The sequence below is a fragment of the Rhipicephalus microplus genome, chromosome 8, assembly GCF_043290135.1.
Source record: "Rhipicephalus microplus isolate Deutch F79 chromosome 8, USDA_Rmic, whole genome shotgun sequence".
In the NCBI taxonomy this organism is placed as follows: domain Eukaryota; kingdom Metazoa; phylum Arthropoda; class Arachnida; order Ixodida; family Ixodidae; genus Rhipicephalus; species Rhipicephalus microplus.
Genome location: NC_134707.1, coordinates 26298138 through 26320517, shown reverse-complemented (window position 1 = coordinate 26320517; position 22380 = coordinate 26298138). Strand labels below are relative to the sequence as shown.

The 22380-nt window shown below is 49.4% G+C and overlaps 1 protein-coding gene across 3 annotated transcripts in view; it reads right to left on the bottom strand.

Annotated features, from left to right (window-relative positions):
• Positions 1 to 243: 243 nt before the first annotated feature.
• Positions 244 to 22380, bottom strand: part of LOC119164300 (homeobox protein OTX2) — a 231649-nt gene continuing 209512 nt past the window's right edge. For all 3 annotated transcript variants that reach the window (XM_075871351.1, XM_037416461.2, XM_037416462.2), the window contains 2 exons: positions 10676 to 10836; positions 244 to 1655 (listed from right to left, as the gene is read on the bottom strand). In XM_075871351.1, the coding sequence (XP_075727466.1) occupies positions 975 to 1655; positions 10676 to 10836 (842 nt within the window). In that variant the 3' untranslated portion in view covers positions 244 to 974. The remainder of the gene's footprint in view (positions 1656 to 10675; positions 10837 to 22380) is intronic.

The window sequence follows — 22380 nt, the reverse complement described above, 5'->3', positions numbered from 1 at the left end:
TTTACAAAAATTATGATTATTTATGGCGTAGTGGGTGTCATGCAAGCGTGGCTGTAGTAGCTGCCACAAGAGAGTTAAGATGAAACTCCAGAAAGGCTGCTCTTGTAGCTTTCGCTGCGACTCTGCTGAACCTTCTGCGCAAGCCTGTTATTTCTTAAATGCAGATCAATTTATAGTCGCACCCACTTCACGAGCACGGGCTAATACTGAACGCCTACGTAGTGAGAGAAATCAAGCACAATGTTTTTCATCCTATTCGTTTTTTTTTTGTTTCAATCTTTATTTACAGCTTAAATAGAAGTTTAGCTGAAAGTCAAGCGTCCAGCGTCCTCGTTAGCAACACGAGATGACGCACTTGCTTGCCGCGCGCACTGACACATGGCCGGCTGCGGTAAAAGAACGGGGACCTCCATGGAGACTTGCCGATGGTAATTCGGCTGCTGCTGCTGTTTCTTGTGCTACTGATGTCGCCGATGGTCGGATGCCGTCGCTTGTTGACGGTAACTGATGCGTTTCACTTGGTGGCTGATGGCGGTAATTTGTGAAGCGGGCGGAGGAGAGCCGGGGAATGGCATTCGGAGATTCAATCGCTCCCCTCCTATTTCGTTTTTTTTTTCGCGCCCATGACGTGGCGTGTTCGTGGCAGGCAGCGCAAGTCGAGGTCCAGATGAGACGTTCCCGCCGTATGGTACGTGGGAGCATCGACGTCACTGTTGACGACGGGTAGCCCTCTACAAAATGTTCCGTATGTACACACACACATGCACACGCACATCCAGGCACACACACACACACGAAGGAGAAGTGGCGAAGCGATGCGATTGTCCCGGGCGTATCACAAGAGGGCGGCGCACATACTCGCAGGCTGCTCCAAGCGTGATGGGCAAACAAACACGCGCGAGAGAAGAGCCCACCCGCCCCCACAAACACTCGCACACCCGCGGGTTCAGCTGTTTTTTTTTTGTTGTTGGCCCTCAAAGAACCTGGAACTTCCATGGAGCACCGCTCGCCTTTTCACCCGCCGACGAGGCGCCGTACTCCAGGCAGTCGCCAGAAGGAGGCGTCCGCGTACTCAACACCCCGGGTCGGTCTTGATGGTGAGACGTCGGGTGCGGACCCTGCAGGGAGGAGGCGTGCGGCGGAGGCGGCGGCGTCTGGTGCATCTGGCCGCTCAGGTAGTCCATGCCGGTGTAGTAGTGCGGCGACCCGTAGGGTCCCGCGGGGGCGTAGCAACTTCCGGTCTGGAGCGTGTGAGGCGGCCCGTGCTGAGACACGCCGGTCGACAGGCCGCCCTGGCCCACGGACACGGAGGGTCCTTGGACGACGTGAGAAGGGGCGGACGTGGCGGAGCCCGTGTGGTAGGGGGACCGCTGGTGGGCCACGTTCATGAGTTCGGCCACGGCTGGACTGATGGCCGCGGGACTCCAGATGGCGCTCGCCTGTTGGTGGAGCGGCGAGGCGGCGGCGCTAGCCAGCGGGGAGGAGGCGACCAGCGCCGAAGGCTTGTACGGGGACTCGCCCCGATTCGACGACGTCGGGCTGGAGGACGGCGCGGGACTCTTGGCCTTCTTGGGTCGGGGCTTGGAGGAAGCGGAGCCGTTCTGCTGCTGTTGCTGCTGCTGGCGGCACTTGGCGCGACGGTTCTTGAACCACACCTGCGAGTGCACAGGCGAAAGGATCAGAATATAATAATAATAATAATAATAATAATAATAATAATAATAATAATAATAATAATAATAATAATAATAATAAGTGCCCCATGAAGCACAGTGACATAAGAGCCACAAAAAAAAGCTGTCATGAACAGCTTGCATGAACTTTCTGTTGGGCTAGTGGTTGGTATACCATTTTGAAAATTCAGCGGATCTTGGCCCTCTCTCACGTAAGAACTCACTACGTTGCTTGTGGCGTGCGATTGAGTGTGTGCATGTGTCTGAATGAGAGAGAGCGTACCAAGTGGCGCCTCATTTTCGAGATAAAACAGCTTCACCAAGCCGGAGCCCCTTAATTCAAGGCGAAAGCGACAGACACCTGAAATCAAATCACCACAAACGTACAGATTCCTGTAACAAAAGAAAAAGCTCAGTACATAGCAAAGCATACAAGAAAGAAGCAGAATATGGAAGCGAATAATGACTGACAAAAAACACCGAGTTTTATGGCGAAGGATAAAATACATGTATTGTTATTGAGTAGGTTATACTGTACAAAGTCCGTTCATATTTAGAACGATCAACAGCACGCTTATTATGATTATGCTCTAACGGGTTTGAGACCCCCCAAGGCACAAGTATGTTGCGTGGCGTTTTATTTTGAAAATCTACATCCTGAGTACGCCATTTTGCAAGTTGATAGATCTCAGGTAGTTTAGGTCCGCAGTTCTCGTCCTGTATTTTGTGTATGGACTGAAAAACAAATATTTTCAGTTTGTGGCGCATAAACAGTCACAGAATGCAAGACACACATGTTTGCCTGCGCGAAAATGTGTGTTTTTTTTTTGAAGAATTCACTCGTCTGCAGTTTGGCCCTGTTCACACATCTGGCAGTTGGCAGACTTCAATCAGATAACCACAACTTCAATGTTACATGTTATGCAAGACTATAAGAGAGCACACCGCTGACCATTTCGAATATGTAGAGGAAACAAAAGCGTTACTTAAAGAGGTAATAAATGGCGTTTAGATGCAAAGATTGTAATTGCTGCTCGCAAAGCAAAAAAATAAAATAACAATACCAGATAGAGACTGCACCAATGACGAACACAGAATAGTTGGTCCGCACAACACGGCGCACACTGGCTGTTTTAATACCGTAACAAGTCTATTTGCAAAGTGCATGTTAACAGACCACGCAAGACGCAGACTAGCAACTCGTATAACTATCGTTCACTATGCTTTGTGTAAGGTTCGCTTGCGTCATCAATAATTTCCAAATTTCTATCAGCACTGATTACATGTTCACTTTCTCTTCGATATTCAGCGTCATATATGCACCAGACTTCTTTTTGGTGCTTCCAAGCATATTTGTCGTACTCGTTCTACCAAGTCTTGGGTATTTCTGTCCATCTCATGGTATGTATGTTGGATTCGGATTAATTCCAATAAACGGAAGGAAAATACACATTGGATAAAGCTTACACGATCGATCGATAAGGCCAAGTTGCTTTTTATCGCTGCAGTGCTGTAGGCACACTCACTCTAGTCAAGTCGACAAATTTGTTTGGAAAATGCGATAATAGCCATGTGTTACCGGAAGTAGCAATGTACGGAAGCCTTCTTAATTGTAGCCAATAAAAAGGTGGTCAATAAGGGAACGACAAACTGCGCTACCAATGATACGATACGGCTGCGATCACTTGTGCGAATGAGTATGTTTCTTTATATCTCAGAAACGCACACAGTTCTGAGAGCAATTTAAATGACGTCAAAGCTGTCTATGATATCCAGCCTGCTGTAGGCAGGTGGACGTGAACGAAAACGAGCAATGTACCACGACGGCAACGTTAATTCATTAAGACTGTCACCTGCCAACGGGCACGCGTTATCTTTGACACCTATGTTAGATAACGAGGAGCGGTGCTTGGGGAGTTGAAGAAATGACAAATTTCGTTGACCGGACGTCATAGCAAAGCAAATAGCAGGCAGCGTCATAGCAGGTAGCAAATATAAAAATTATAGCATACATAAAAATTTGTTTGTAATAAAATTGTGCAATTACCAATTTACCTTCACATACTGCCCTCTAACTTCAAATACGGCTTAGTCCGTTAACGCTCAAGGGGCTTGATTGATTGATTGATATGTGGGGTTTAACGTCCCAAAACCACCATATGATTATGAGAGACGCCGTAGTGGAGGGCTTCGGAAATTTCGACCACCTGGGGTTCTTTAACGTGCACCCAAATCTGAGTACACGGGCCTACAACATTTCCGCCTCCATCGGAAATGCAGCCGCCGCAGCCGGGATTTGAACCCGCGACCTGCGGGTCAGCAGCCGAGTACCTTAGCCACTAGACCACCGCGGTGGGGCAACGCTCAAGGGGCAACTGAAATTTTACCAGGTATTGTATCTCCAAAGATTACCCTGAAGTGAGACGTTCTTCAATAAGTATTTGCCTGCGCTGACAAAATGTTTGCGCACATAGGGAACATCCACACATTTCAAAACTCATTTAGGTTATGGTTTTTGATTTCTTTCTATAGCACGACGAACCAATCGAAAACCAGTAAGTGACAGCGGGTGACTTATCGATACATAACTAGAATAACATCCCACGTAATTCCGACAAGTGCTTTCGGACTTTTAGTACTTCAGTCTCCCGATCCAAGTCTGTGTCGGCCAAAGAGCGAGGAACACCGGACAACGCCCGGGCAATAGCCGATCGAACCACCGGTTAATTCACTTGGAAGCGCATGCCGCCGACTTCAAAAGCTTATACGCACGCCCATAACACTCAGCACACGAGCGATGTTCACGCTTCATCGCGCACGAAACGTCGACCGAGCGAGAAAAAAAAAAAAAGCGCATGGAGCCGACGCCGTGGGGGTCACACCCACTCTATAGTATATATACCTCCACTACACTGCTCGTTCCAAAGCGTGTAGCAGTACATCGACAATCGGCCTCCTTGGTGGGCCGTTCTTATGTGCCTTCCGGCGGGGCGTTAAAAGGTTTATTCCACGGTCCACTCGTGACCTCAGGAAAAAAGGGGGACACGACACCACCACACATAGGTCGCACACATCGCAGAACGTCACAGACAAACGCGTCGGAACTCTCTTGAACTTTGCCGCCCAAACTCCTCCCGGACTATGGCACAGTTCACGGAGCACAAAAACAGCGGCGGTATGCTCTGTTCCGCGGGCGGTTAAGTGAAGTGAAACCGAACCGGCCGCCGCCGACGAATAGAGACCTTCCTCACTTTGCATTAAGCGCTGCGGTTTTAGCTGGGCGCGAGACCTTACAAGGAAGTTAGGAGAGGGCAGTTCCCTGCCGGGTCTCTTGGTAGGACGTGCTTGCTTGGCCACGCAGAAAGCCTACCTCTAGGCATCGCCGCGAGGGGAGGGGTGAGTACGAGGGACAATAGAATGCGACATATGTCCCTCCCTCTCTACATGTCGCCCCCCCCCCCCCCCCGGCTTTGTAGCTGTTACAGTTTCAGCGCCTCCCCCCTGGCCACCTCCGATTCCGTGTCCTCGCCTAACGCACTCCTTGATGGCAGGACGCCGATAACACCCCGCAAACATCCCCGATGCCGCGCAAATGCTGGCAAGCGCGGTGGCCGTGGGATCGGCGAGGACCACGCGATACAGTGGCTGGCCACCGATGCGGGCACAGAAGGTATCGCGGGGAGCGGGCGTCTTCGTGTGTGTTTGTGTGTGTGAGCAACGCGAACGAAGCTTTCGAAGCGCGCAAAAGGACGCGCCAGCGCTGGTTCTGCTCCCGATCGGCACTGTTTAGTTTAAACGACACAAAAAAGTACACAGGAAGGCGGGTGGGGAAAGGAGAGGGTGTTCGGGCTGCGAAGCTCACGCTGCTTGAGTAAACAGAAAAAGAGGTTTCTTTTGAGAGGTAAAAGTGACGGTTCTAGCTCTTCTTCTTCGTCATCCCGCACACCTCGCCGTGACGACTGTGGGGCACGTTGCGAAGCGGTTTACTAAAGGAGACTGGCTGCACGCGGGAGATAGTAGGTGTCCCTGCGCATACAAGACTCCGGGAGGGGTTCGGCTCGCGGCGCAGGAGGCGGTCTTTTGACGCTCCTGGGTCCGGCGGAAGTATGTTGAAGCTGAGAGAGGGGGACAGAGAGAATGAGGGATCCAGGGGTGGTAGTCGGCGCTAAGTCGTTATTCGAAAGATATCGTGCCGTTTTGGATAGTGACAAGCTCTTACTGCTCTTGTTTTCCATTCAGTGAAACGACTTTCCGTTCCCGAACATCATTTACTGATTTTTTTTTTCCTGCCCGGGATTACAGTGTGCTGTAGCGCCGAGGTAAAAAGCATGCTTGGCGAGTGCGGCGTGAGACGCGTTGCACTCGCCTTCCGCTTTACGGACAAAATTGAACGAGTCTACTAGTTTCTCTATGAAACGGTTCCAAATTTCACATTCTAGTCTGCAGACGGTGACAACCTGAGAACGCGGGAGCAAGTGACCGAGTGCGTGGTCAAAGGGCTCAGTCGTGAAGAGGCCGCCTATCTGAGCCGTAACAGAGATTTAATAGACATACACGCAGACGCGCTTTCCTGAAATAATTCAATGAACCCTCACCCCCTTCTGTGCCTACGCGATAGTGTGTGTAGCATTAAAGAATTTGTGTGCTAGGGCCCCCCCGTTTTGCTCAGAAAGTCGTTAGGCGGTGCGCAGACGAGTGGGCGTCTATGGTGCACGAGGTTTCAGCACAATGTTCTGCGATGTGCTCGGGGTAGTATGAAAAAACAGCTGGTTCGGCGCCTATGCACGGCTTCTTGAGACACGCATAACTGATCAACCTTTTCTTAGATAGTCGAGCTAAAAAGCGTAGGAGATGCACAAATCTGGCAATGATTTACCGAGTATTCCAGAATTACCACACTTGCCTGTGGTAAACGACACGTCTGTCCAGCAGAGCTTCAACATGTTAATGTTAATGCAGTTGCGCTGAAGCACAACAGACAAGCGATAAATGATTGATTGATTTGTGGGGTTTAACGTCCCAAAACCACCATATGATTATGAGAGACGCCGTAGTGGAGTGCTCCGGAAATTTAGACCACCTGGGGTTCTTTAACGTGCACCCAAATCTGAGTACACGGGCCTACAACATCTCCGCCTCCATCGGAAATGCAGCCGCCACAGCCGGGATTTGATCCCGCGACCTGCGAGTCAGCAGCCGAGTACCTTAACCACTATACCACCGTGGTGGGGCAGGACAAGCGATAAATAGAACCACCGTATACTCAAAGTGGATTCGGGCACACGCGTTGGCCACGAAGAAACACTAGAAACGTTGAGCGAGTTTGTGAAAACTTTGTGTGAGGAGTGCGTACGCAGGCGAAGTGCACCCTGCATTTTGTGCACGCTGAAGAATAGCAGGCAAGAAAAGAACTCCTGAAGTGTGTGAATGAAGAAGACAAATGAACGGCAAAGGCAGCCACAACGGCCCGGTCACAACGTCACGCAGTCTATTATACAGTCATCACTGCCGATGCATTCGCGACTCTCGGTAGAAAACACTCCGTAATGGGCATCATTATGAGCATTTACCAATGGCAATGTTGAAAAGCCTACCCAATGCTCGAACTCGAGTCTTCCAATGTGCACTAGAGAATTGAATATTTCTAACGCCCACCCAAAGAGGACCCATATTCACCATTAAGTGCAGAGCTCCCTCGCCAAAACGAGGTCTTGTCTATTAGGAAGCGTAGTCAAAGTGACAGTGGAGGGGGGCGGGGAGGGGTCATTTTCAAAACACTCCCCCAGAAATTTTCTCAGCGCTGCACTTTCCCCTCTCCCACTCTTTCTGAGAAAGTATACGACCTTCCCGAACCAAGCCATCGGAGTCCTCTGTGCAGTCAAATTTTCATGTAAATATAAGACACAGACCGAAACAACTGATTATCAAGAAAATTACCATTAACAATATATTGTTTGTGTGCACAATCTTATTAATTTTTACTGCATAACACTCCCTCCTCCTTCGAAACGTCACTGCTACCTACATCACTGGTGCTTATACCAGCCCATTGTACTTCCGAAGTTGGAGTGGTCCAGGTCTTGCAGCCCTCTACTACATGTTTGGTTGCGGCAAATTTTTTATAACTTTTTTCTTTCTCAGTATACATATTTATGTGCCTGCCAGCCTTTCGGGCGCTTAGGGGCTTTCGCTTGAACAAAGCTGACCCTTTAGAAAAGCTGTTATCAATTATCATTTACTTTGTTACATCAATGTGCAGTGTGGTTTCAACCAGAGGCAACTATAGCTCGGCGAATACGCTGTTACCCATTCTCGTTTACTTTGTTACAACAATGCGCAGTGTGGTTTGAACCAGAGACAACTGTAGCCCGGCGAATGCGCGGATATACAGCAAGAAATACGCCCTTAACTTCGAAACCGACAGGTGGTCGCACCGGAAATGCCACAGAGCGATACGGTCTAGACCACTGTATGGGAAAAATAGCCACGACCACCTTGCTTTTTTTTTTTACAGAGGCGTCGCTTTGTGTATTTTGCTCCGATTTATTTTACAAAAAGAATAAAAAACAACGCCCACTCCCTTTGACTGCCACGAATCGCGGCCGCGACCCTGCACGCGAACACCAGCACCGTCAACGGTAGCCTGACGGCACTTTTAAGAAACGTCGGCCTACATGTATGCAGACACAAGAGATTATATCTGGCGCACGGCACCCTATACGTGAGTGGATATATAGTTACAAGAACTGCCCACAACCACCGTATTCAACCGAGCTGCCCCTTGCGTACAGCTTTCCTTGCTTCTGTTTGAGTTGCGCGTATCCACCACGACGGGGCGCCACTGCCGCGCTTCGAACGACCCTGCAACAGAGTGGCATGCGGTCGTCATGTTCGCACGGGCTCTCTCGTCCGAGTGAGTGTGCAGGATCGGGTGTCTCTCGACGATGGCTCTCAGCACGCATTGTGTCGAGTAGGGCACCATCTCGTGCTCTTCCGACCCCTACCCAGCGTTTTTACTCGGTGTTCACCCATGCCGCGTGTCGGCAAGACACGAACGCGGGGAGGATCGAGGCCATTTGCATGACACAGAGCGAGCAACCCGGAGGAAAAATGTCACCCCCCCCCCTGTGCACACCACCACTGCGTGCGTGTGCGCCTGAGGGAGTCGTCGGTCGTTCCCTGTCTGTAATTGAAACCGGAATATGTCTGTGTCCATGCGTCTGTGAGTGCGTGAACGAGCTGTTACAGCCGACGACAAACCGCCACCCAGCGGCCAGAACGTTCACGCTTATCCACGCTGCGGCTATGGGACACAACGGCTCGGCGGCAGTGCGTACGAAGGCACCGTGCCTGGGGTTCAAGCCTGGCTTCCGGACTCTCCCTACGTGCGCGCAGAGCTCACACCGGAACGATGCCGGCGAAAGCCGTGGCGCGGCGCTGGCGTGGTTTAACGTGAAGACCGCTCACGCCTCTCCGCCCAGCTGGTCGGGCTGGGCGGGAGCGGGCGGCGAGGCTCGTGTCGCGCCCCTCTCATGAATAGCCGATTAGTATTTTTTCTCGCGGGCTGCTTTGGCCGCCAAATCACCACGGAAAATTTCGGGGTGTGATTTCAGGGGATTAGGCTGGAGCGTGATGCGGTCGAGCGAGGAACTCCTGTGGGAAGAATCCCAGCTGATGGACCTCTGCAGTGGCTATTTTCGGGAACCTAGGTTAGAGTAATTGTTAAGTTCTTTGTAAGTCGTTATTAGAGATGCCATGCTAGGTCAATTTGCACCAGCTAGCTCAACTCGCTCTTCCGATCTTGTCATGTAAACCACGGCCCACTTGTCAATAAGGCTTTTGTAGGTTGCCGTCATTTTCTGTTATTTTTTTTTCCAGTGGAGCATTTATACGCTAGTTTTTGATCAATCGCTGTGTACGAAGGCCTACTGCCCAGATCGAAAGCAACACCGCTTGCCGGCTCACCGTTGGCCACTGCGGAGGCGCGCGCCTGTCGCTGCTGCTGCCCGATGGTGCGACAGCATGTAAAACCTTTGGCAGGACAGCATGTGAAGTTGACATGAACAATTGTACAGATCAAGGAAATGCTTGATTCTAGCACACACTGCATAGAAGGCAGAGCGAACAGTGTCGGAAGGACGGCCAGAAAGGCCGCCGTGAAACACATCCCAATTGTTTCGGCAAACGGAAGTATGAATCTTGTGACCATAGGTGCACAAATAGAGATCAAGGGAAATAATCAGAATATAAGTGTCCAGGTCGCTGCCCTAAACCTACATATGGAAAGGTACGCGAGAAAGTTCCGATAAAGGCTATCGGCAAGAAGCGCTAGCTGCGCGGCTGTCATAGCTGCGGTCGCGCGTGTGGTAGTTATCGTACGAATACAACCAAGGTGTTTCACTTTGTGTCTTCTGATCTGTTTTTGCTCACAATTTTTCCGAGGTATTACACAGCCGTATGCCGGATCGCTGAACGACCACGACTATGTTCGCCTAATGCAGCACTCGCTGGCACCTCTTGGAGCGCCGAGATCAGAGAATAACTCCCTTATCCACAAGACTATGTCAATGTCCTGTTATATTACACGTGTCATCCAGGTGTACAGAAGGGAGCTTTAGTTTGTCCGCAAACCACCTTGTGCTGGCGTTACACCGGATCTCACTCGGTACACCATACGCTGTAGGCGTAAACGCGAGAGGCCGGATTGGTGGCGTCATCTGGCGAGCTCGAGATGAACTGGACAAGCATATAATTGTTACTGCATAAACCTATCGTGTTCTACCCATCTGCTGATGTGAATTGTCGGCAGCGGCCTAATAAATAAGAAGTTGTCCTTGAAGCATCGTTTTCGCGAAAGTACACCAGACAAGAACAAACGATTGTCGAGCGAAGCGTCGCAAAATGTCGATACCATCGCTCGGCAACACGTCAATTTCTAAACACGTCTGCTTAGACTAGAACACCGAAGGACCTAACGTAGGGGACATAAGGCTCACGCTCACCTGAACCCTGGACTCCGGAAGGCTGATCTTGAGCGCCACCTCTTCACGCATGAAGATGTCAGGGTAGCGGGTCTTGCTGAACAACGCCTCGAGCACGTCCAGCTGGGCCCGCGTAAACGTTGTTCGTTCGCGCCGCTGCTTGCGGGGAGCTGGTCCTGACGCTGCAAAGACCGAACGAGAAACAGGACCATTAGTAATGTACGTGCATTAAAATACCCTGAAATTGTTTCAACGACTAATTTTACAAACTAACTCAACTGATAGCGTAGGCACTGCGGATCAATATAAGTGCCCCTCCCCCCTTAAGTTTGTAGTCACGTTTTGTATCGATAAAGAATTCAACGAGTTGCCCAACGGAATTTTAAGACACCCTTGTTTTGGGGCGTCACTCGTCTGAAATAGCTCAATGGCTTCTCACCATTGTACACCAAAGAAAAAATCGAGTGTTTGGGTAGTACTTACGCCACCCAATTATAATCTTCATCCGGCTTGCTCACGTTTTTTTCTTGAAAACCCAGTCCCGGTTCTCGCCATGTTCGTATCAAGAATGCTATGTCACGCTGATATCACGCAAGGTGTTTGTGACCTAGAAGTGCCCAGACAGCTATGATAACGTATGTGGGAGTAGGCTAAGTAGATTACAATTGTAGTGTAGCTTCAACAGACTCTGTTTTGAAGGTATCTGCTAGAACGGACGCTACAGGATCTGTCTTTGAGCATCGCCAGAGGATATGCGTACTGAATTTGCTTGGACGTCTTCTTGCGTCAACAAGTATTGCTAAGATCGTTGTCGGTCATTCCAGTGCGAAATGAGAGATTTTGGGAATGCCACCGATAGTCATAGGCGACACAGCAGAGTCCAGTTGGTACACATAAATTCATCAAACATCAAGACAGGTGGGGTTGACGACTGGTCCAGGTCGTGTGGCCGATTGTTGTGCACCAGTGAGAGCATGATTTGTGCAAGCACCCAAAGTATGCTGGCAGCAGAAGACTTTAGAAGTGCTATGCTTTATTCTTAGCTTTGTGCTTTCCCGAGCTGCCTGTAGGTCTTAAGGCGAAACAGTTCGATGACTCATAGAAAAATGACCGTCAATGACGTCATCACGAGGGATGCGAAATCCAATTGTAAGAACTCATGCAAAAGAAATCACGTCATGACGTCCCCATATGACGTAAACATGACGTAACAAATCACCGAATCGGGACGTCATCATTACGTCACATGGCGTAACCACTTGACAATGTCCCTTCATCAAAGGCGCACCGATCATGAATGCAATCCAAAACCTGGTGTAGGGCTCAAAGCTTCAGTGTGCCAAATTAGGAGAAAGTGAAGTTTGTTTGCACCCTTCGAGTCATCCTAAACAGTCGCATGAGGGACACTAGGTGTTTTTCCTTCGTAAGTGGGTGAAACCTTGGGTGCTAATCTGGACATTGTCGAATTCCGCCATGGCGTCAGATTTCGCTATTGATCGGTGCTAATTGGCCAAGTGAGCTGCTACGACCTCTCTGATTGGATTAAAATTCCGCCAATACAAAATTGCACAATATAGCGGAATTAGACAGTGTCTAGAAGAGCAACCCCTGTGTTCATGATCAACAATATCCGATACGGAGCACCTCGCCCGATACAGCGCGCCCCGCTCAAGTTATGGCACTGCAGCACATCACATTTTACAATTCCGTCATGATTTCCGCGATACATCTCTGCACTAAAGGGACACTACAGTGAAATCATAATTTACGTCACAGTGAAAGCTCAATGTATGACATCTAAAACTACAATATCATCAACAGCAGTGCCCTACTTACCGAGAAATTAAGGCAAATGCACGAGAACACGTGCGGCGCAGTAAGACATTTTCGGAATGATCCCGATGACGTCAGGCGGACCGCCTACAATTAATCACTAGTAATCAATCTAGCTGCACTAAATAAAGAAACTTCCGTACACCAAGAAACGCAATAAAATGCTGCTTGTTAGTTTCTGTTTGATTCGTGGAAAAAAGAACCGCCGGACGTTACTATGGGGAATGGCACGACTGGTTAAAAATTCAATTTTCGCGTGGTTACACGGGACAGGTGATGGCATTTAGTGGGGCGCAGTTGAACCAAAAAAGCGTCTGCAATCTCGAAGCTAATGGCGGGAAATTGTTCAATGGCCGTTGTTGCTGCTGTGACCCCCACTGCTTTCTGTCTGTGGCTACTAGCGCAGTAAAGCCGGGCAACGCTGTGCACGGCAACAGTGACGTGAGTTGGTTCGGACGTAACTTAGAAGCGTGGCAGCTTGGGCTGGTTGGTATGGCATGACGCGAGAACAAAACGACGAGACAGAGACAAGAAGGACACGGAGAACACGAAAGACACGAGCGCTCGTGTCTTTCGTGTCCTCCTTGTCTCTGTGTCGTCGTTTTGTTCTCGCGCTATAATTATCGTTGGTTCGGTCGGTCCGCTTCTCGAGGCGGGTAATTTTAAGTGCGCTAACCCGATGCGGAGCACTAAAACGCGATTTCATTTCAAAATAGGCCCTTCCTTGGCACAAAAAGTAACACTGCGAGGTTTCTGGACCGCCATTTCCACAATCAGCGTCGACCTAATAGTTGCCTTTAGTGTCCCTTTAAAGTGACAAAGCGCGTTAAACATAAGTAGGGGTCTCAGTTTCCCGGGTCGCAGTTGCACAAAAGCGCCTATGGGTGGCGCCCCGTGCTCGCAAGGCGCACGTCTGCGGACAATGCGCCGCTGCGCGCACACCGTTGCGCAGCGCCGCGCATCGGCGATGAGCGCGTGCGCGTCCTCACACAGCCGCAGCGGGGCTTGGCTCGGCTCGGCTATTAGCTCGGCCGCGGCAGGCAGGGTAGCCAGCTGCGAGTACAGCGTTGCGCCGTCGTCTGTGCCACTGCGGCGAGTCCCCGCGGGGGTTCCTTTCATCTCGGCCGCCATCTCGCGCGTGCAGCAAGCAGGTTGCGTAAACTATGCGACACAGCGGCGGCGGCGGACACTCGCCCGCTTGCTCTAGCGCTCCCACAGCCCGAGCGGCGGCCGACCAGTCTTCTTCCGTGGAAAAGTAAGAAAAGATAACGAACTTCAACAAAATCGAAGAAAGAACTAGCTCGCACTTGTCCTCGTCTTTACAGCGTGCAAGACGAAAAAAAAAAACTACAAAACTCGTGAAAAGAAGACCTTGCAGTCTTCCTCGATTGCAGCGTTCGCGGCGAGTCTTTCACAGCGGTGGATTCCTGCCTCACAGCGAGAACGAAAGAGAACGATGCAAAGCGGGCCGCGATCGAAAAGAAAGAAAAATGCGAAGACGATCCTATTAGAGCCGAAGAGTTACGATACTCACTGAGGAGCGCTCGGGTGAAGGAAAAACAAGGATGAGCAAATACACGCGTGCACCGTGTTTGCGCTTCCGACATTGTCTTGTATTTGTCTAATCTTTCGTTTATTCTTTAAGTAGTGTTTTTTTTTCTGCAAGAGCGTGTCGGAACGGTTTTTGCCCGATTTGCTCGGTTTGGGTTCGCTGTAGTGTGCGTGTGCCCGTTGCACGTGCTGTGGACTTCCGCAGTCTTGAGACCGTGTTTCTTATCTCTCCTTGCTTAGGTAACTATAAACGACATTGTTACACTCCCTGTTTCAGCGACGGTTGGTTACGTCAAATAAACCTGGTGGCTTGCTCTTTTTCATCTACTTTAGGCCAACGCGCGGTTATTCGCGAACATCAGTGCGCGATGTGCTTCGTCATGGCTGCTTTCATATTTTAATTTTCTGTTAGTTTTACTTAGGTATTATTACAGTTGACATCGGACGGAAGAAGTTTACCTGGGCTAGTCACTGAATGCATTGAAAGAATAACGTGAGAGAATCTATACAGCAAAGCAATGGATAACAACGGGCTGGGAAACACGCTCGAGGACGACGTGCGAATAGGATGAAACGGCAACATTGAAATTTCGTAGCGATCAAGTGCAGTCAGATAGTCGCAGACATGGCAAATTTGAGATGATTGATTGATATGTGGAATCTAACGTCCCAAAACCACCGTATGATGATGATAAATGCTGTAGTGGAGGGCTCCCGAAATTCCCACCACCTGGGGTTCTTTAACGTGCACACACATCTGAGCAGAGGTACCTGCAACGTTTCCGCCTCCATCGGAAATGCAGACGGGATTCGATCCCGCGACCTGCGGGTCAGCAGCCGAGTACCTTAGCCACTAGGCCACCACAGCGGGGTCAAATTTGAGATCAGTACGCTTTTAATCATGTCCCGCGTAATGCGCTGCTTATAGGAAGGATCACAACGTTGTTGCTATAGTTTCCGGGGTACTGTAAACGGCAGATGTCTGTGTAGTGTAGTGAACATAGTGTCAGCAGATAATGATGAAGATTATAGATAGCCATTCAAGTACGGCGAGCGATATGAATGATATAAACTACTAAACAGATTCGCTCATTCCTTGCGAGTCGAGATGCACCTAATCGTCCACCACCACGGTGGATGCACGTAAATAAAGCTTTCATCTCTTATTGTACTCTTCCTCTACCCTTAAAATCAGTATCATTACTATGATGCATATATATCACTTTATAGGCGCCGAATAGATAGTTCCTGCTCAACTTAGCCGCAAAACAGACAATATTCCACCGTATGTGAATCGTTGTACAGAAATGATCAGCTGCTATGCCTTCTTCGCGGGATTGCCTAACATTGCCAGGACTGAGACGGCTGCAGTCAAGACCTCCATAAAGCTTATGGAAAGTCACAGACCTGTATTATCTGCGTCAAATGAAACCCGAACAGCGGCAAGCCTTCGCGATGGCACAGTGCACGCCGTTCAATCATCACCACGGACAGGCACGCATATGTGCGCAGAGCTACCGAACAGGGTGCACGCACCAGTCAATCGTGCTATAACTGGACGGCGTGCCAGATACCATCGCGAAGGCTTGCCGCTGTTCGGGTTTCATTTGACGCAGGTATAGCACACAGGAAGTCTGTGACAACGCTGTCGTGCCTAAACGTGAGCGATACTGGGCGTTTGAACAGCCCAATATCAGAACGAAAATTCATTCCGAGAAGTGTTCCTTGGGAAAGGCCGGCGAAGCTCCCGAGGTTCGTGGTTCTACACGTAGAACCTTGAGGGCACCGCAGGTTACCGTGAACAGTGCACGTGAATGTACTGCTTGTGCCGCCCCCGTTCGGCACCCATATGTCCTTATTTAATACTCTTACTTAGCCTGTCAGTACAAACATGGATCCGTCAAGGATTGATGTTATCATTATCACTATGAGTTATGGTAGTGAAGAACGCGTTAACCAAGCAGCCCCCGATTTTGCCGGCCTGTGCTGTCGAAGAAACTCTTGAGTAAACGCGATTGAAATATCTGCATATCCGGTTTTAAGCTATGAGTTAATGTACTATTGTGAATGGTAGGGTTTTAGATTAAAAAAAATTCTAAAGCTATACAAAAGGACGCGTTCACGTTAAAACGTCCTTGCACATGCAAATCTTAGCACATACGCTCGGCAAAAAAAAACAAAACAAAAAAAGCTCTTGCTATATTTATTATAGATCAGAACTTGAGAGCTAATGCAAACGGCTGAAGGATATTTGCAAAGCTACGTGTGGGCACATTCAGTGTAAATATTCGACGTGACTAATAGCTACAGTGTTAAATAGACCAGCGCCATTGTGCATGCCTACCGAAACATATTTCGCACTGTCTCGCCATCGGAAACCTTAATCAGTCGCATTCTTTCGAAGTCAAACTGTGCCGTCTATGCCCTCGCGTCAATTCACTCTGAATAGGAGAGCCACCTGTGTAGCGCCTCGAAACGCATGGAAATTAGTAGCGCCCTATACACACAGTGAACCGTCTCCGTTCACCCCTCGCCGAAAACACATCAGCGATGGGGATTGAACGAATACGGTGTGCTATCACGCGCTACCACCTGCCGGGAAGAGTCTGCCGCCTCGGCCGGAGTCCCGATAGGATCTGCGGCTCGACTCGGTATCTCTTCGCGACAGGCGCGATCCGGATAATCCGCTGCTGAGCCAATCGGCTTTGGGGACGATTTTGTTGCACGCGGGGGAATCAACTTGCACTTTAGCGGTGCGCGTTTTCGAAGTTGGAGAAGGACGACAACGAAACTCCCTCGCCGACTCTAATCAAGCCCGATCTTGTGGATATGGCACCCGAATGCCTTGCTCACCCTGTTAAACCATGCCGTTAACCAGTGAATCAGTTTCGATAAGATCTAATTGATTGCCCCCCCACCTTCCCGTCCCCAAGGTCTATCTTTACACTTTCGGAAACTTTAGAGTGAGTGTTGGCTACGCTTAAAGAAGAATACATTACCCTGCAAGTGCTTGCGAGAAGACACGCAATAAGCGATGATGCCGAAAGTAATTTAATCGGTGGCTGCAGATTGCCGATAGCTTTGTGCGAGACATTTTCAGCGTTGGCCATTCTGTCCCAACTGACAGCCAAACGTGTGTTCGATCAACGACCGGCAATTTGCAACTTCGCACATAGCTTTTGTTAGAGTGACCATTGTCATTCCGTTTATTTATACTGAAAATATCGGAGAACATTAAATACAAGAGCATACAAGCATTTAGAACCCAAAACATGAATACTGATGGCATAAAAAGAATAAATGAAACGGCTGATGTACGAACTCCAACATTGCATAAGGTATTGCAACGAATACTTCTGTAACCTCACTCACAAAGCAGCCATAGTAATGCTTCTTTTTATTCTGTATGTTCATTGCGGCTTCACATGCATCATACCAAAGCGTCACACCATCGCTGCTCTGGTCTTGTAAGCAATTAGGGAACTATACGACCAAACATATACCACTCAAGACTTAAACATATACTAACAGGAACAATGTACCCTATGTGTACTGGCGGGTAGGAAACTATACATGTTTTCGCGCATCATTCTCGTCAAAGTATCTTAAGGCACTGAGGTAAGCAAAACATGTACGGAAACACCAGAGGCTTCAAAGCACTGAAAGTAAGGGAAATGTACATTAGCACAAGCATGCGGTGATGGTAACAACCGAGCCTTACTGGGGTCTTGCGCACACTCACGTCTGCTTCGTTACAGTGAAACTCCAGTCCTCGGGTCTAATATAACCATTCTACCAGCAACGACAAGCTAAGCCAAACAGAAGACCTACACTCAAGGTTCTGAAATTCTGATGTTATACGCCAAAAGCAAGCACGCCCAGCTTCATGCAAATACACCTGTAGGTTTTCTTGAATCACCGTATACACCCGGGCATCAACAGCCGTAGCCAACAGCCGGCTGCTAGCCCCCCGCTCCTCGTTCACATCGCCAGGGCGGGTTATGTACTATCCTGGGCCTACGCATCGGGTCGGGACCGCAAGCGTATAGCCGGCCGCAAGAGGTACCGTGCGGCCAATGCCATCTGTCGGAGATGGCGCAGCGTCGCGGACTTCCGGCCGCCCACCGAGAGCGAAGAAATGGAGGGATGGTGAGGGGGGGGGGGCGGTAGGCCGGGAGAAGCAAGAGCTAGGGGGCGCGCCGCTGCCTTGTTATCGAGCGCCGCCGGTAATCCTCTGGCGACGGCACAGACGAGAAAAAGGGAGAGAAAAAAAACGGGCGCCTTTCCTTCCCGGGCGCTGGATTATAACCCCACCCAGGGCGGATTAAAAATCAGCCCGCGTCCCGGGGAAAGGCGCGACTGTAGCGACACGGGGCTCGGCCGTTCGGTCTGCCTCGGCCGTTCTGCACCTCTCCTCCTCCGTCTACCTTCACGGGAGCGCGAGATAAAGAAAGCAAGGCGAGAAAGAGGCCGGCGCGAAACCGAAACTATTCATGGCGAACCCATCGGCATGTATGATATAATGAAGGCGGTTGGCCGACGCAAATCCTCGGGAGCGCCCCCGAAAAATTGTTCCTTTGTGTTCCATATCGGTATCCAACGACTCTCTCCCCCCACCTTTCTATCCCGCGGGCCTCGCTAATCCGCCCGGGGTTTTCCCGTAATAATCCGAGCTTTTGTCCAAGTGAGCAGCGCATCTGCGCGCCTCTCCATTCACCGGCGTCGCGCCGCCAAACAAGGAATGAGGGGAGGAACGAGAGAGGGTGATGCCGGAGTGTAGCCGTATCCATAGCCGTATCCACGGTCGCGCGGCTACACGGTTGCCACCGTGAGCAACGAGGGGTTTTTGCTTACCCCCCGCCGGGCCCCAATTAGGATCCCCTGAACCCCCTCCCGGCCGCGAAAAAGAAGTTGTACTTTTTTCTTTCTTTCCTTCTTTCACCGAGCAATGGTGAACACCGAACTCAAAGAGCAGACACAATACGCGTCTTTGGTCCGTCACCGCGCTGCGAGCACGCAGGCACAACCGCGATCGTCGCTTTCGCGGGAGACACGCCGCCCAGGTCATTCGTTGATCTCGCCGACGCTGCAGCCGCGTTCGGTGCGTCTAAAATACACACGCGGTAGCTGCACCGCTGTTAATCTCCCGCGCGCCCACGAAGCCCTGGGTGGCATGCAGGGCCCCCCTCCTGGCACCACTCTTTCACGGAGAGCCATGCGCAAGTCTTCGTCGTCTGCGGAATTGCATGTGGACACACTATGGCATCGTGCCTCCACCTAGTCTGCGAGCCCCGTGAGTTCCATTGTGAGGCCACAGTATACTTGCTTAGTTCAACACCGTTCGGAGACACACAGCGCTGAAAGGACGTCGCGGCACGCACATCTTGAAGGAGGACGACAATGGACGTCTTTTCTGCGGGTCTTAAGCGGTCTTTTCTACCCGGCACTTGCTTAAACAGACGAAAGAACAGACGCAGCTGGCATATGGCATGCAGTACCAGTAAAGCAGTATGGATACCAGCGCGTTTCTTTGCCTTCTTTTTTTTTTTTTTTGGCGAAGCTTTGAGGGGTAACGTGGCAGTTCATGTTTGGGTACACCCGAAAACGAGTTCATCCTATGCGTGTATAGGAAGAGTCGCAGAATCCTCTTAGGGTTAGAAGGACCGCAAATATGTTGGCTCAGATTACGACGTGCAGAAGGTGACGGCACGTGCACGGGTTAGGGCTTGATACGCTCCTTTTGTGGGAGTTGTTTGCACGAGTCTTAATGCCACACATGTACCACTGCCCAAACGACAAAAGAGAGAGTGCTTAATGCGATTTCCGACTCGCGCGACAAGAAACGACCTTCGGAGTGGACCCCGTATCTCTGTAGGAGCTAATCTTGAACCCCTTCCCCACCATAATCCCCTCTTAGCTACGGATAAGGCATAAAGCTTCCGTTTTCTGCCCTAATGCCTTCGAGTATGCTCTTTGTCAATACCCATTCACTGGCCAGTTTGTTTAGTCAAGTGCCCATTGACTCCATACTCCAATAGGACCGCTTTTGTGGCCGGAACTTCCCTATACGACTCACTTGACTCCACAAATGAGATCAGAAAGGCGCTAATTGAGAAAAAGAATGCCGTCAGAGGGAAGTTTATTTGCAACATCGAAAACATCAACGAGTATTGGCAATTTGGTGTGGTCGTGCCCAGAAGAGCTTATGAACTTTTCACGACTCAGTTCGTCACAGAGTTCGACATATACTGTCATTTGGATCCGCAGTTGTAAAGGCAGCTATAGTGCCTAACATTCAAGTTGGCAATTTGGTGTGGTCGTGCCCAGAAGAGCTTATGAACTTTTCACGACTCAGTTCGTCACAGAGTTCGACATATACTGTCATTTGGATCCGCAGTTGTAAAGGCAGCTATAGTGCCTAACATTCAAGTTAGCACAACCCGCCCATTCCTCGGGCACCCTATACACCACAGAATGCTGAAGAGGAAAAAGGAAGCCATAAAACTTATCGGGCAGTGATCATTGCGACTTTCAATGCTAATTGTGACATGCCCTTGTTAAGCCCCCATCGTATTATGCACTATGCATTCTTCATTCTCAATTGAAGGGAAAATATGCCAGATATTAGTGGAAGGAAACGCCGGCTACAAAGTTGATCGATGAGATCTAAGTCTCAAACAAAATACATTCTGAATGAACTCCAGAATTTATTTTATTATTTCATCCTACTCAGTATGTAAATAGAGCATGTAAACTCGGTATGTAAATCAGGACATCGATGAACTCTACATAAATATACTGGAAGAAATCTACAGCGGATCCACAACCACCATAGCTCTTTATAAATAAAGTGACAGAATCCGATAAAGAAGGGTGTAAGGCCGGGAGACGCGATCTCTCTCATGGTATTCACCGCGTGCTTACAGAATGTTTTCAGGGCCCTAAATTGGGAAGAATTAGGGATAAGAGTTAGTGAATAGTGTCTTAGTAACCTGCGATTCGCTAATGACATTGCCTTCATGAGTAACTCAGGGGGCGAATTACAGCTCACGATTACTGAAGCGAACAAGAAAAGCAGAATATGTCTGAAAATTGTTATGAACAAAACTATATAAAGTAATGTGCAGCACTCACGGCACAAAACAGCGCTTTGCGATGGGTGGAGAGACGCTGAACGTTTTAAAGGAATACATCTACTTAGGAAAGCTAGTAACAGCGGATCCGAATCATGAGAGTGAACTAACTATAGAAGAATAAGAATGGGGTGGATCATATTTGGCAAGCATTCTCAGATTATTGGTAATCTACCATTAACCATCAATATAACAGCTGAATCTTGCCTGTACATACTTATCTACGAAGCAGTAACCTTGGGGGCTCACAAAGAGGGTCCAGCTTAAATTGAGGACGACGCAGCAAGCGATGGAAAAGAAAATGATAGGTGCTACTTTGAGAGACAAGACAGCAGAGTGCATGGGTCAGAGAACAAATCGGGGTAAGGATATCATAGTTGAAATCAAGAAGAAAAAAATGGACATGGACCGGAAACGTAGCGCGTAAGCAGGGTAATCACTGGTCATTATTGGTAACTGACTGGATTTGCAGACAATGCAAACGCACGAGGGGGGTGCCAGAAAGCTAGGTGGGCCGATAAGGTAAAAAAAAGTTCGCAGGTATAAAGTGGTAGCAGAAAGCACAAGGCTGGGTTGATAGGCGGATCACGGGAGAGGCTTTTGCCCTCCAGTGGGTGTAGCCAGGCTTATCATGATGATAATGATGATGATGATGATGATGATGATGATGATGTAATTTACTTACAAAGCTGACCAAACTCATAGCACACTGCTTGATCGAAAAAAAAAGTCACGGCTCAAATGACCAAGAATGTCCCTCGCTTCGCAATCCGTTTAGAGTGATTGTTTCCATACCAAGAAAGGTATGCGCGTATTCGTCTTATGTTAAGCCTCAAAAAATGAGCAGTAAGGATTGAAGTATTACTAGTTGCCCGTTTCAAGGGACCGCGCGAACAGCGGTCACATGAAGATGCATGATTGCGGTGGCTGGATGTCTTCGACGTTATTGAAAACATCTACGCAGTTCTATATGCCAAAGTGTGAAGCCAGAACACAACATTTCAAATTAGAACGGCGAAATTAGAGAATCACCCTCGGCACCTTAGTGGCGCATTCGTGTGTCACATGTCGATATAACGCCATGTGCGCTATCCACGCACGTCATTGGTGCGGGGAGTGGGTCTTCATCCTTTCTCTGGATTCTACTTTTTGTTTTCAGTTCTTGCACTTACATCTACAAAAAAAAAAATAGAAGTGCCAGTAATCCTT